A 16,026-nucleotide genomic window follows, 5' to 3' on the forward strand; every position below is an offset into this window, starting at 1 on the left:
TGAAACACAAGGCAAACAATAAGGAATTTCACTTCTGCAACTTAGTGCAGTAACATCCACACAAATTTCATTCATTTATGTTACATGATAGATAAAGCAATTGGCCCAAAAAAAAAAAGGATCAGAAGTGCTTACAAAAACTGCTGGGCATAATCAGATCCATAGAATTGTATCCATGGCTAGAAACAATTCACATCTAGCTAACAGAACCTATATATACATACACAGTTCTGCTCAAATAAATAATATAGCAGAACTTGGTCATTAAGCATTAATAAACAAATGGGAAAATAGCAAAACGATTCCTAGGATAGTTGTCAAACTTGTGCAAATACCATCTATGTGTTTCTGCTGCTGCTAAGACAAGATTTGCCACCTGAAATTGCAACATCATGCATCACGCTGCCGAATGAAAATGAACACAGGGTGGGGAAGTGGGGGTACTTCTCAAGATTTTGAATAGAGTTGGTACCGTGAATCCCCAGAGTAGCCATATTGTGAGGTCCGAACATCCACTAGCAACCACAAAGCCAGCATATACAACCTTAAGTACAAGTGAACAGCAAAAAGGAACTTGTAATTAGAACCTGGAAAGGTCAGCTTCTTGTGTGTACTGAGACATGAAATAAATACTCCTAGAACATTAGTAAGAGAAAGAGAAGTTACAATCTCAGCCAAATAGTGTGGAGATGAAACATATTGAAACCAATCACCATGAGGAACTACATATTCGTCATTGTCTTCTCTGTTCTCCCTCAATGAACCCTGATTGGCAATGTAAAGATATTATCACAGTGATGATCTAAGGAATTCTAAGGCAACCATCACAATCATACAACAACTACGCCTCAATAACCGACACAAACATAATAAAAGAATCAGCTGTCAAGTTCAAAGAGAAATGCCTTTATGTTAACAGGGAAATTTAGTAAAGAAAATTTTAAGAACCACCAGAATAATTAAAAAACAACAGAATGAAGCAACAGATGTAGAAGTTAGTCAAACTTCTAAAAAGCTCCTGTACTTTTGTTGCAGTGTATTTTGCACCTCCATAATTATCATTAAGCTGAATTTCAACTTATTGCTTCAGCTTATAATGAATTTATCCAGCGTATAAGAATAAATAAAAGAAGTGGATAAGCTCGGTTATTCACCTTCACAGGCTATTGATTCAACTATTGTATCATCATATGCTATCACATCAACCTCACTATCTGTTCATCCTTGTACTTGCAATCTCTCAATGAGAATCAACCATAAAGTAAAACACATCCAGTAATAATATCTAGAGCAGCTACAGTTATCAGAGCTCACAACCTCTTAACCACCAATGTGCCTTATGAAAAGAACTAACTCTACATCAGTCTTAATGACAGTGAGATCCATCGCCTATGCACACATATCCACATCTAGTACCTTCGAAATTCTCAAAGTCAAGAATCCATATTCTTACCTTGATCCAACCTTGACCAGAGTGCCACAATTAATATACTTAGCTTTAGTCCATTTCGGTGAATAGATTGAGATTTTCTTGTTATAGGTGAAGGGGGAGCCTTGGAGCAACGGTTCAGTTGTCTCCGTGGACCTATAGTTCACGGGTTCAAGCCATGGAAGCAGTCACTAATGCTTGCATTAGGCTAGGTGGTCTACATCACACCCTTTGGGTGCGACCCTTCCGCAGACCCTGCACGAAAGTGGGATGCTTTGTGCACCGGGATGCCCTTTTTTTATAGGTAAATAATAGCAAAGTCAGTATAATCACATGGAAGCAAATAAAAATTAGTTGACTCTAACTTGAAAATCAGAAGTGCTTTTGCTTCATCTATTTAAATATGAGCTTATCTCAGTCAGGAGATAACTACTCCCAATATGCCACACTTATTTCGTGTTTTTTAAGTTCAATTCTTCTAATGTGGTGATTGTGCTCTATTTGATGAAGGTGGGTGAGCTCAAGTGAATGAGAAGGACTTAAGAGACCGAAACCATTAGGTGAAAGGAAAATGATTAACACTCTACACAGTTTTCAGACTACAGTTAAAACCTCTTTTAGGTTTTTATTGAAACCACCAGTAGCCTTTTTTCTTCCACAAAATAAATTATAATAACTAATAAATCCTCATATAGAAGAGGTAGGCCCCAAGGACAAGCACGTAATATATTAACCAAGCAACCAAAAGACACTCCTAACTCAAAGACAAATCCAAATCTATATTCAATAGCACCTGCCACTTACCAGAATTGCATGACAATGGTGTTGATGAATCCAGCCCCAAAAAAATATAGCTGCACCAATCCATGAGTACCATCGTAGTTGAATGAGAGGGTTCAAAAATCTCCACCAATCAACCTCAGTTGTTAGCATCCTATCTTTTCCTTTGACAATAAACTCTTGAATCAAACTCAACCCGAACTTGTATACCTCTGTAGCATGATTGCAGCAAAGAGAGATGGGAACTGCTGTATAGAAGCTTGAATCAAGAAAAAGAACAAAATTCAGCAAGTCTTTTGTCCATCTGACAACTTGGAGTTGATGTATTGTGGAAACTATAAGAAGTTAGGCACTAAAAGAGAATATACTAGTGTTGTCCAAACAGGAAACAGTGACTACGACTTCTATAAAGTGTGAATTATTTCAAATAATTTTCTATACAATTACAATACAGTTTATCAAAACTAAAGTCTAGTTGGAAATTCTGCATATAGATGAAGAAAATATGCTGCATAAAAAGATAAGACACCTAATGGTCAAATATTAGACCCTTTTACTAGGCCATGGAAATTTTGATCAAAGTAAAATAATGATGGATGTTAGAATAGAATATGTACACACAATCCTACACAGAATAGGAATAGTTTATAGTCTCCTATTTGGTAAGGAATTGTATTGTAGTGTCTATAAATAGGATTCTCTATGTAATAATTAAAACAACAATTCAATAATATTCTTCTCCAATATTTCTCACATGGTATCAGAGCAATTGTGAGAGAAAAAGAAAAAAAAATCGCACTGTGCAGTTTTTTCCGGTAACCTAGTGGCTGTCCGGGTAATTAATATTTTCAGTCACTGTTTTTCAAAAATTAACACCACCACTAGCTGGGGAACTTCCCGGCGAGCAAACCCCAATCATCCCCGACGGAAACTAGTGCTACATGCGCCGTCACGCGCCGCCGGAAGAATTTCTCCGGTGAGTTGTCAGATCCACGCGCCGGCGCGTGAGACCTGTTCCGGCCAGTTTTTCGACAATTTTTTTTCCTATCTGGGTCGCCTCTTCATTCCGAGGCTGACCATATAATTTTTTCCTGATTCCGACCAATATTTGGCAATCAGATCTACTTTTCCGGCAACAACCTATTTCTTTTCCAAATTCCGACAGAAAGAAAAAAAAATCCAGTTTTTTGGCTACTCATTACAGTTTCTTATTATTTTTTTATTTTTTTTGGCTACATATTCTAATTTCACAACATGTCTTTCGGGATTGATACTTTTGGCTCCAAGAATATAGGAATTGGAAGTTCAAGCCCTATGATCACTTCAGAACCGTTAATGGTAAGCTCCAACTATTTAGCTTGGGCTTCCTCAGTTGAGTTGTGGTGCAAGGGTCAAGGTGTCCAAGATCACTTAACGAACATTGCTTGTGTTGTAGATGAAAAGGCAAAGGCTAGTGGGGAAGATGCAAAAGCCAAAGCACAATGGGAGAAGGTTGATGCACAATTATGTAGTCTCCTATGGTGATCTATTGATTCCAAGTTAATGCCCTCGTTCCGTCCATTCCAAACATGTTATTCAATTTGGGAAAAGGCTCGTGCTTTATACACTAATGACATATCTCGTTTCTAGGATGTGATATCTCGTATGACCAACTTAAAGAAACAAGAATCAGATATGTCCACCTACTTGGGACAAGTACAGGCAGTCATGGAGGAATTTGAAACATTGATGCCAGTCACCACGAGCGTGCAAAAACAACAAGAGCACATACATACATTGTTTCTAGTTCTTACACTTGCTGGACTTCCTACTGACCATGATTCAGTGAGTGATCAAATTTTAGCTAGTCCTACAATTCCTAGCGTTGATGAATTATTTACTTGTCTACTTCGTCTTGCCGCGCCTCCCAGCCACAAAGTAGTTTCATCACCGACCATTGACTCATCTGCTCTCGCATCTCAAACCATAGAAAAACGAGCATATCCATCTATGGAGAATCGACGAGGAGGAGGTTGTCTTGGAAAACCTCGATCCAAGTGTAGTTATTGTCACAAGTCTGGACACACTCGTGACATATGTCATAATTTGCATGGTCCACCACCCAGTTATGATCTTGTTGTTCTAAAGGAATATAATCAGTTCCTTCGTAATCATGCAAGTAAGCAAACATCTTCAAAAGAAGCATTTGTTGCTCCGCCTGATCGACCATCCCATAATGCTCATATTGGTCAATCAGAACATGATGAGTTTCTTCAATGTCGAGCAAGTAAGCAAAGGTCTTTACAAGTAGCTTCGGTTGTTCAACATGATGTTGTTGTTGCGGGTAATTCTTTTGCTTGTGTTTCACAGTCTAATACTCATGGATCATGGGTTATGGACTCGGGCGCTTCTAATCATATTTCTGGTAACAAATCACTTCTGTCAGATATTGTTATTCACAATCTCTTCCTGCTATTACTTTGGCCAATGGGATAAAAACAAAGCCAAAAGGGGTTGGAAAAGCCACACTTCTATCTTCTGTCACTCTAGACTCTGTTCTTTATGTCCCTGGTTCTCCTTTTAATCTGGCATTTGTTAGTCGTTTGACACGTGCCTTACATTGTAGCATAACCTTTTTTGATGATTTTTTTCTCATGCAGGATCGCAGTACGGGACAGACGATTGGCACAGGACATGAATCACAAGGCCTTTACTATCTTACCTCTTCAACTTCCTTCACGGCATGCTCCGTTACAGATCCTCCGGACCTCATTCACAAACGTTTGGGACATCCGAGTCTATCCAAACTGCAACAAATGGTGCCTAGTTTATCTAGTTTATCCAAATTAGATTGTGAGTCGTGTCAACTTGGATAACACACTCGTGCCACATTTTCACGTGGTACTGAGGGTCATTCAGAGTTTATTTTTTCATTAGTTCATTCTGATATTTGGGGTCCTAGTAGAGTCAGTTGCACCTTAGGATTTCGTTATTTTGTTAGTTTCATTGATGATTATTCGAGATGTACTTGGGTTTTCTTAATGAAAGATCATTTTGAGTTATTTTCTATATTCAAAAGTTTCTTTGCTGAAATACAAAATCAGTTTGGTGTTTCTATTCGTACTTTTCGTAGTGATAACGGCTTAGAATACTTATCATCCCAGTTTCAAGAGTTTATGTCTCACCAAGGAATTATTCACCAAACATTTTGTCCATACACTCCTCAACAAAATGGTGTAGCAGAAAGAAAGAATAAGCATCTCATTGAGACTACTCGCACTCTCCTCATTGAATCTCATGTTCCGCTGCGTTTTTGGGGAGATGCAGTCCTTTCATCTTGTTATTTAATTAATAGAATGCCCTCATTTTCTATTCACAATCAGGTTCCATATTCCATACTATATCCTCAGCCACATCTCTATTCTATCCCTCCTCGTGTATTTGGGAGCACATGCTTTGTTCATAACTTAGCCTTAGGAAAAGATAAATTCAACCCCTCGTGCTCTTAAATGTGTCTTTCTTGGTTACTCTCGAGTTCAAAAAGGGTATCGTTGCTATTCACATGATCTCCGCCGATATCTTATGTCTACTGATGTAACACTCTTTGAATCTCAACCTTACTACACATCTTCTGATCGTCCTGATGTCTCTGGGGTCTTGCCCATACCTCAGGTCTTGCCTGTACCGACTTTTGAAGGACCTTCGGTTACTTCCCCATCTCAAGTTGCAGTGCCACCACTCCTAACTTATCATCGGCGTCCACGTCGAGCAATAGTCTCAAATGATTCATGTCATGCACCGGACCCTGCTCCCACTGCGGCCTTGCCTCCTGCTAGCCAATCATTCCACTTCAAGAAGGTATACGATCTACTCGAAATACTAATCCACATTATACTTTCTTGAGTTATCATCGTTTATCTTCACCCCATTATGCCTTTGTATCATCTTTGTCCTCTATTTCCATCCCTACGACTACAGGAGAAGCACTTTCTCATTCTGGATGGAAGCAGGCTATGATTGATGAGATGACTGCTTTACATTCGAGTGGTACTTGGGAGCTTGTCTCCCTTCCTTCAGGTAAGTCTACTGTTGGTTGTCGTTGGGTTTATGCGGTCAAAATTGGTCCAGATGGTCAAGTGGCTTAAGGCTCGCCTTGTTGCCAAAGGGTATACTTAGATATTTGGGCTAGATTATAGTGATACTTTCGCTCCTGTGGCCAAAATAGCATCAGTCCGTCTTTTTCTATCTATGGTTGTGGTTCGTCATTGGCCTCTTCATCAGTTGGACATTAAAAATGCTTTTCTGCATGGTGATCTTGAGGAAGAAGTCTATATGGAGCAACCACCTGGTATTGATGCTCAGGGGGAGTCTAGAAGCCTCGTATGTCGATTGCGTCGGTGACTCTATGGTCCGAAACAATCTCCTTGACCTTGGTTTGGAAAGTTTAGTACAGTAATTTCAGGAGTTTGGCATGATTCGTAGTGGAGCTGATCACTCTGTGTTCTATCGGCATTCAGCACCAAATTTGTGTATTTATTTGGTTGTTTACGCTGATGATATCGTATTCACCGGCAATGATCAAGTTAGTATCGCTAATTTGAAGCAGTATCTCTTTCAACATTTCCAAACTAAAGACCTCGGCAGACTGAAGTATTTCCTAGGTATTGAGTTTGCTCAGTCTAGATTAGGTATTGTTATTTCTCAACGCAAGTATGCTTTAGATATTCTTGAGGAGACAGGAATGATGGGATGTAAACTTATTGACACTCCTATAGATCCGAATGTTAAACTCCTCCCAGGACAGGGGGAGCAACTCAGTAATCCTGAGAGGTATAGACGGTTAGTTGGAAAGTTGAATTATCTCATGTTGACTAGACCGGACATCTCTTTTCCTATGAGTGTCGTAAGTCAGTTTATGACTTCTCCTTGTGATAGTCATTGGGATGCAGTTGTTTGTATTCTGCGATATATAAAGTCAGCTCCTGGTAAAGGACTACTCTTCGAGGATCAAGGCCATAAGCATATCACCGGATATACAGATGTTGATTAGGCAGGATCACCCTGTGATAGACGTTCCATATCCGGATATTGTGTTTTAGTATGAGGTAATTTGGTGTCATGGAAGAGTAAGAAACAAAGTGTGGTTGCTCGATCCAGTGCAGAAGCAGAATATCGAGCAATGGCTGTAGCAACTTGTGAGCTAGTTTGGATCAAACAGTTGCTTGGAGAAACCAGTCATATGGAACTTGTGTGTGATAATTAAGCGGCCCTTCATATCGCATCAAATCCAGTGTTTCATGAGAGGACTAAGCACATTGAGATTGATTGTCACTTTGTAAGAGAAAAGATACTCTCAGGAGATATTGTTACGAAATTTGTGAAGTCAAATGATCAGCTTGCAGATATCTTCACCAAGTCCCTCACCGGTCCTCGTATTAATTACATTTGTAACAAGCTAGGTACATATAATTTGTATGCACAAGTTTGAGAGGGAGTGTTAGAATAGGACTAGGTATACAAATTCTACTCATAATAGGAATAGTTTATAGTCTCCTACTTGGTAAAGAATTGTATTTTAGTGTCTATAAATAGGGTTCTCTATATAATAATGAAAGTTCACAATCAATAATATTTTCTTCAGATTTCTCATAATTTCTTTCAAGAACTTGCTTATAAAAGAAAAACCTATATGATTTGACCCAAGTCTTCACAATATGATTTATGAATTATGATTTGAGCCAAGGCTGCAACAATATGATTTATGAACTATGATTTAAGCCGAGGCCTGATTGGGCAGGATCACCCTTTGATAGACGTTCTACATCCGGATATTGTGTTTTAGTTGGAGGTAATTTGGTGTCATGGAAGAGTAAGAAACAAAGTGTGGTTGCTCGATCTAGTGCAGAAGCAGAATATCGAGCAATGGCTGTAGCAACTTGTGAGCTAGTTTAGATTAAACAGTTGCTTGGAGAACTGAAGTTTGGAGAAACCGGTCATATGGAACTTGTGTGTGAAAATCAAGCAGCCCTTCATATCGCATCAAATCCAGTGTTTCATGAGAGGACTAAACACATTGAGATTGATTGTCACTTTGTCAGAGAAAAGATACTCTCAAGAGATATTGTTACTAAATTTGTGAAGTCAAATGATCAACTTGCAGATATCTTCACCAAGTCCCTCACCGGTCCTCGTATTAATTACATTTGTAACAAGCTAGGTACATATAATTTGTATGCACCAGCTTGAGGGGGAGTGTTAGAATAGAATATGTACACACAATCCTACACAGAATAGCAATAGTTTATAGTCTCCTATTTGGTAAGGAATTGTATTGTAGTGTCTATAAATAGGGTTCTCTATGTAATAATTAAAACAACAATTCAATAATATTCTTCTCCAATATTTCTCACAATGGCCAAAATTGAAGTTCCAATTAAAGAAAAGAAAATAACAGACACACAGAACACACTAGGAGTCAGCTGATAAAACGCAACAAGAAATATGGAAATATTTACGAAAAAAAGAGACAAAGTGAGATACCAACTTACAATAAACCGGTGAGGTAGCCTAAAATGTGCATCCTGGCTGAAGGACTATATTTAAACACGTATATTGACTCAAACAGGCGTCGCAGTACTTGAGCTTCCATTAATAAAAGCAGAAAGATCGATACAGCAATCCTGCTTCTATGCTCCTTTGATGTATGAGAACTGTGGAAAGAGAAGATACGTGATCCTCCCGTCAAGTGGCTAGCAATACTAGAAAAAAGATATGGTTCTGAGATCTTTGGCACTGTACTATAAGCATAAAGCCAGGTTGCAGCTAACAGAAGTGTTGTCCAAACAGAAGCTAGAATATAGAAGTGAATGAAGAGTTTCTGTGGAACAGCGAATTTCTGCAATTGAACAAACCAAAAAGAGTGTCAGGTCAATTAAGTTGTTGCAGAAACTTTTTATTCTTTTAGAAGTTGCAGAAATTTTCATTTTCACAGAAAATAGCTATTGCCAGAGAAGAAACAATTGATATTTTAAAAAATACTAGTCATCATCCATATAACACAGTTGTGCTTGCAACTACAAACTTACTTTATTTATACATAATAATAACAAGTACTTTGAGGATTCATTCTACCTTATACAACTCTTACAAGGGTTGCAAATACCACATACTTAAGCTTGTAACATGAGACAAGTGACCATGTACATGAAATAGAACTTTGTAACAAGACACAAGTCACCAAATATTATTTCAAACAATTGAAACTGAACATTATTTCAAACAACAGAAATTTTTTTACTAAAGTTGAATGGATAAGTGCAAGGCGAACATGGCATGATAGAAGACACACTAGGATCAAGAAAGATATATTAGCGCTGCGCTTCAGAAGATGGAAACCTGCCAATAGACAGTGATATCACAAATTTCTGAAAGGTACATTTTCAGTATTCATCAATGTATCGGTCAGACAACTACCAAAAATTGATCAGTACAACACTCTGCTAAAAACATTGAATGAAGATGATTATCTATCTGGTTCAATGAAGATGATTAGAGATCCTGCAGCAGTGGATACAATCAACGCCCAATTCACCCCAAAATCATGTGTTAACATTTGTATCCTGCTCAGATCCCCTTCTAATTTGCTTAGCTCCAATACCAGCCTTCAGGGGATCAGACTGTATTAATGTAGATTTTGCAATGCAGCAGTGAGATACCGCATTTGCTGAGTGAGATGCTGCTGTAAAATAAAGGGACAATGCAATTGCTGCCCTCCACTTTCTCGAAAGTGCGCGCCTCTGACAGAGCACCTAATGAAATATCTACACTCTTAATCTCATCCAACATTGCCTCCCTAAGTTTACACACCCTAACTAACAATTTTTAATCAAAGCTTCAACTTAAGAACAAATATCCAGATTCACACAGTTCTAAGTTTAGCAAGAGGACACCAGTCATCTTCGTTGTTCGATTTATGCCACCATGTCGACCCTTCCTTCAAGAACAACAACCTCAAAGCCTAGCAGCAATTAAACCTTAGCCTTGTGCCAATGACCACTACATTCCTGTTCTAAACATCTTCAGATGGCTTAAATCTCACTTCTTTAGTCATGAAACTAAACCAAGATTGAGATATTACGATGTAGGAGAAATTTAAGCAGAACTAACAAACTTTGTATTCAGCTCGTATGGATTACAAAGCATGGTCTTCAATAGTTAACATGCCAGAATGCATGCAAGGTTCTGGAAGTCGTGAGGTTGAGACTCTGAAACTACAGCTTGGATGCAGTTTGAGGAGGGGGGAAATTGTTATAGTCATGTAGTTATTGTATAGTCAGAGAATTATTCAGGTGGATGCCCGTTTCAATTGTGAATACGGAAAGTTGAGCTAGTCTTGGGTACACTATTTCTTTCGGGAACCAAAACTACACGCCAACGACCAAATAATATACATTGATTAATCTTAGAAGAAAAACTTAAATCAATTGAACTATACAATGCTTGAATGTTTAGTGATAGCTAAAGAGATTGTAAGAACACAAACACGCAAGCAACAAGATTTCAATTTTTGAATGAATACTTACATTTGATGAAGACTGCATAATCTTGCCACGCTTAGCAAACCCTAACACGAATTGTTGAAAAAAACTGATCTTGGATGAAGGAATCAAAGCGATAACAACGGGCAATATCGCAGCAACCCATGCAGCTCTCAACAGGGTGACCAGCCCTAACTCCATTTCTACAAAATCCCACAACAACAAAAAAAAAAAAAACTTTAGTTCAAATTCACAAATGGGGTTTCCAAATTCCTACTGATTATCAACAATATAGACTTACCAGAACTGAATGAATATAAAAAGACACAAACTTCAATGAGTTCACGGGAAAATGAAGGGAAAACAAGGATACCATATAAATTGTGGGTCCTTAATGCAGTGCCGTGAAGGATTGAATATGCTATGCGTTAAGGCTCGAACTTCAAGAAAACTTGAAGAAGAAGAAGATAAGATTCCATGGCATTTGCTTCCTACGATATGAAATTCAATGCTACTCTGGAAGGTGTGAAGTGTATTGAGTGTTTTTGGAAAATAAAAATGACTAGTTTCGAAAAGTCAATTTAACTTAGGTTTGGAAGAAAAATTATTTTCAAAGAAAGAGGTCAGTTAATTTTTTTTTTGAAAGAAATTAAGAAAATTTATTAAATTTTCAAAAGATTTTAAAATAGAGAAAAAATCATTTAAAATTCAAAAAGGGTTCGGGGTTCAATTTACATTCGAAAAAGTGTTAAGCCCTCGAAATATCCACTAACATGCGATTGACCAATGACTTGATTAATATTTAACTTTTTTAAAAAAAAAAATATCACTAAGTAATAAAATTCATTTTTTATTTTTGAGGGGAAATAAACTAAGGGATCTTTTAGGAAAAATAATTCATATTAACAAGATAACTAATAAAATAATTCATAAAGAAAATAAGTAATAAATAAAATATAAATATTTTAACTTGAGCATAAAAGTAGAAATGACTTTCTTTTGAAAATTTAATTAAGTAAAAACCAGTTCAAATAAAAGGTTAGTTAACACAATAAATAAAGAAAAGAGAGAAATTTGAACTTGGGCTCCTTGCCCAAATTCAGCAAAAATTGGGCCTTTAGGCCCACCGCCCTAATTCTAAGCTTCAATCTTTAAGATTGATATTGCTTGCACTTTGGGCCTTGTCTATCTGCAACATAACTGAAATTCATGGGTTTAGGCCCAAATTGTCAAAATATACTGCTACTCATTTCACTGGGCATCCCTCTGGGCCCAATTTTCGCCTGGACCTGCTGCTGAAATTTCCTAGACTTTTGGTCCACTTCCCTGTATATTCTGCGTATATTGGGTGTATACTATTGTATACGGCCTGTATCCGACCCATTTTGGGCTTTCCGAAACCTGTATTTCGACTTAAACCTTGTATTTATGCATTTCCCAACCTGTATTTCAATATTTTCGGCTGTATACCAGTGTATACAACTCATTTTCTGGATTTTCGAGACTTAATAAGTTAATTTCCATCTTTGTATTGGACCTTCGGAACCTGTATCAGCTTCCAAAGACCTGTTCACATACTTCACAATTTTCCATGGGGCTGACTCGAGAAATATGAATATTGGCCATTGGGAGATGCAAGATATCGAGACAAAATTCACTTGGACTCAAAAGGGATTTGGCAGGAAACAAAACAAAAACAGATGAGAATTAGTACCAAATTCCGATAGAAACGAGCAACAATGAAGCAACATGGAACACTGATAAGAAAATCATGGGAATAAATGATATGAGAAGACAAGGCACAGATATAGGGAAGGGACAAGAATTTAGTGACACTTCACGATCCACTTCAGACATGTATACATCAGCAAACTAAATTCTAATATTTCTCAGAACAAAGCTACGAACTCATCGACTTTAATGCGAAATAAAAGAAAAAATCGATGCATTCAGAAATAGAGCGAGAGAACAGACATTCGAGCATAATGAATTAATCTATTCAAAACTCTTATGACTCAATCAAACATGAAACAACAATGAGGAAAATTGGAGGTTAAGCTCAGTCTAAAACAGATTTGGCAAGCTCTTCCCTTAAACAGTGGAAAACAACAAAGCAAGTTCATCCAAGTTTAAGACGCGCAAGAGTAGTACAGCTATACTGATTGTAGAAGTTGAAAACAACCAAATTCATATGCTAAACGAACTACAGCTTAACTGATAACCACTCTTATCACAAGAGTTACTGCCCCGACAAACCCGAATAATTGAACACCATAATGTAATCAACTACCATGTATTTAACCAAATCCAGATTGATTTAAAGACTTATGCAGGCTGATGCAACTTATAAGAAAAACTCGGATCAATATGAGGAACTAAACGAGGACAAACAGAAAAGAGAAAATAGGTGGTGATCTAAAGAGAAAAACAAGAGCTTGTAATAAGCTTAACATCTAAAAAAAAAAAAAAAAGCCTCACATTTTAAAAGCTCAACTGCAAATAGCAAACACTTGTTCGACTAAAAGAAAGAGTTAATAACTTTGATGGTCACTCAACTATCAATTGTTTTCACAGAAAGTCACTCAACTTTCATTTTCAACTCAAAAGTCACTCAACTATGACTTTTTTGCACAAAAAGTTACTCAACCTATTTAATTGTTTTTTCCATTAAAATTTAGTGACATGAAATTTTAATTATTAACCAAAATTTTAATAACCAAATATATATCCATTTAAACCACTTAATTAAGGTGATTGTTAAGTGTGTGTTTTTTTCATTAAAATTTAGTGACAATTAAAGGGAAAATGCACAAGGTATTGCCCAAAATTGACGGCTGCTTGAAGTGCTGAAGCTATCCATATTATGATGGTGCAAGAATCTATGAGCTCTTGCACAGTGTGCATTTTAAGCCACCAGGGCTCATCTTTCTTGTCACCATGTCCTTCTTCACGAATTTCCTTACACCAGGATTGGAGTTCAACCGTCTTTCTGTACTGTCTAATCTGATTTGTAATAGAAGTTGGAGGGAAAGAATGAGAGAATGATTTAGGGAATAATGGTAAAATAAAATGTTCAATATTATATTTTTAGCGGGTCGGGTTAAATGGTGAGGGTCATTAATTAAATGATTTAAATGGATATATATTTGGTTCTTAAAATTTTGGATAATAATTAAAATTCCATGTCACTAAATTTTAATGAAATTTTTTTAAAAATAGATTGAGTGACTTTCTGTGCAAAGAAATCATAGTTGAGTGACTTTTGAGTTGAAAGTGAAAATTGAGTGATTTTCTATGAAAACAATTAATAGTTGAGTGACAATCAAAGTTATTAAAAATGGAGACATGAAAGAAGGCTCAAATAATTCGCTATAAGCGATAAGACAACAGAGAGATACAAGAAAACAGTGACAAACTAAGCTAATGGAACAAAATGCAATCATACCACATGATGGCTTTATCGATTAATCTCAAAAACTCAGACTTACATGGATAGCAATGCTAAGAGTAACAAACCAGATAAAGAAACATTGAAAAAAGCTCAGATTTGGCGACATTCGAATAGCTAGAACAATGAAACACAGAATCAACCATACTAAAGCTAAAATGGCAAAATGATATTAAGCCTAAGCCAAATGGATCACTTAAACATACATGTACAAGCCATCATCACTAAAAATCCATTATTCATAGCAACGTAACAACGAAATAGTGACTTCACTATATCGAAACGTCATACCGAAATAGAAAAAGACGAAGAGAGCATTACCTTTTTCCGGGCAGCGAAACCGAGGTTGGAACGACCTCACCACCAACTTCAAACTACAGGAGCTCCTAGCAACCCACGAACAAGGAAAGAAAATATATATTTAAGGTGTATTTCTTATATGACTGTTGCAGCTTAGTGATTCTTTTTCTCCGAAAGTTGTTGCTAATGGAGAAGGAAAGAGATTTTTATAGAGGGATTTTGGGGCTGGAAAAGGGGGGAAATCGGGTGAAGAAAGGCGATTTTCGCTGGGTACGCGTAAAGAAGAAGACGCTGTACCGGGTCGTTCTGGGTATGTATTGTAGCTGTTGGGTATTGTATGAGAATTAGAGAGTTGGGCCGGCCGGGTATTGGATCAGGTTGGGTCTTTTTGGTGGGCTACTGTATCTGTAGGAAATAGGATTTGAACCAATTTTCGGGTCTTCAAAATGAAGCACAGTGTGCTAAACTTGAATTAAGAAAATAACCACATGAATTGCAATTGACCCGAAATAAAAATAAGATGAATTGTTTTCAATTAATTAAATAAGCTTCTTAATCTTAACAAAATAAAATAATTAAACTAATTAATTCAAAATGTTAACTATTAATTAACTAAACTAATTGACAAAATTTTAAGTAAAACTAAAATCTTTTTGAGACGATTTTTGAATATTCATAAAATGTACTAATTATATACATGATTATGTAAAACATATATATTATTTCAAAATTATTAACAAAAGGTGACAAAACTCTTTAAAATAACTTACCAACTATTTTTTTTCTAATTCTTTTTATAAAACTGATTATTTTAAATTGTTTGAAATTGAAGAAGCTCAATGATTAATCTATATTGTGGAGGTCCAAAATTGGGTGTCAACACCGAGAAATTAAAAAAAAAATGGTCCTTTAGCAGTCATTTGGTGTAGCTATAAACTACCCGCTATAATAATTTTGGGATAAATTTTAGTATGATTTTTTAATTATGAGTTTAATCGGAGGTAGTAGGTAGTTTTTGAATTATTTATTTTAAATCATAATGATAAGATAAATTATTTTATATGCATAATGAATAACTTATCGCATAATAATTTATTTCCGTTTCTTACGTTTAACTCAAAATAATCCTAATATATTAATGTGGAGCACTAATAATTCTTTATTTTTCAAGAGAATTGATATATTTTTAGAATTTTTTTTAAACATATGTCTACTTTTTAGTGAACTTGCAAACTACCCCAGGTGAGAAAATTTAGGATTGAGATAATCTTAATTCATATCTTATCATTAGACTCTTTATATTATCATACTAATATTATTTATTTTTCATAATTAACATAGAATTTTAGGAAAAAGAAAGTGTTTATATTTGAAGTTGATACAAAAACATATAACTTGTTGTACTTCTAAAGCTTCAAAACTCTAGAGGTCCAAAAAAAAATTGGTTGGCTTTGAAACGAATATTCATTTTTTATTATTATTTTTTGGTTTTCCACCGGTGTCCCCATCTTTTTTGTCTAGATGTCGCATTGTATTTGCTCGAACTCGGGAAA

At 36.3% G+C, this 16,026-nt stretch overlaps 1 protein-coding gene across 3 annotated transcripts; it reads right to left on the reverse strand.

The window, feature by feature from the left end:
* Window positions 1–26: 26 nt before the first annotated feature.
* On the reverse strand, window positions 27–14,780 carry LOC102597141 (polyprenol reductase 2). 3 transcript variants are annotated; one of them, XM_006359544.2, is made up of 7 exons: window positions 14,495–14,780; window positions 10,771–10,928; window positions 8,737–9,083; window positions 2,234–2,468; window positions 667–765; window positions 473–544; window positions 27–376 (listed from the first exon to the last, which is right to left on the reverse strand). In XM_006359544.2, the coding sequence occupies exons 2-7, from the start codon at window positions 10,924–10,926 to the stop codon at window positions 272–274; spliced, it is 1,014 nt and encodes a 337-aa protein (XP_006359606.1). In that variant the 5' UTR covers window positions 10,927–10,928; window positions 14,495–14,780; the 3' UTR covers window positions 27–271. The 3 variants fall into 3 exon arrangements, with proteins under 3 accessions (XP_006359606.1, XP_006359604.1, XP_006359605.1); XM_006359542.2 differs by lacking the exon at window positions 14,495–14,780 and adding an exon at window positions 11,099–11,341; XM_006359543.2 differs by lacking the exon at window positions 14,495–14,780 and adding an exon at window positions 11,027–11,088.
* Window positions 14,781–16,026: the final 1,246 nt, after the last annotated feature.

This window comes from Solanum tuberosum, unplaced genomic scaffold (assembly GCF_000226075.1).
Source record: "Solanum tuberosum cultivar DM 1-3 516 R44 unplaced genomic scaffold, SolTub_3.0 scf00290, whole genome shotgun sequence".
Classification (NCBI taxonomy): domain Eukaryota; kingdom Viridiplantae; phylum Streptophyta; class Magnoliopsida; order Solanales; family Solanaceae; genus Solanum; species Solanum tuberosum.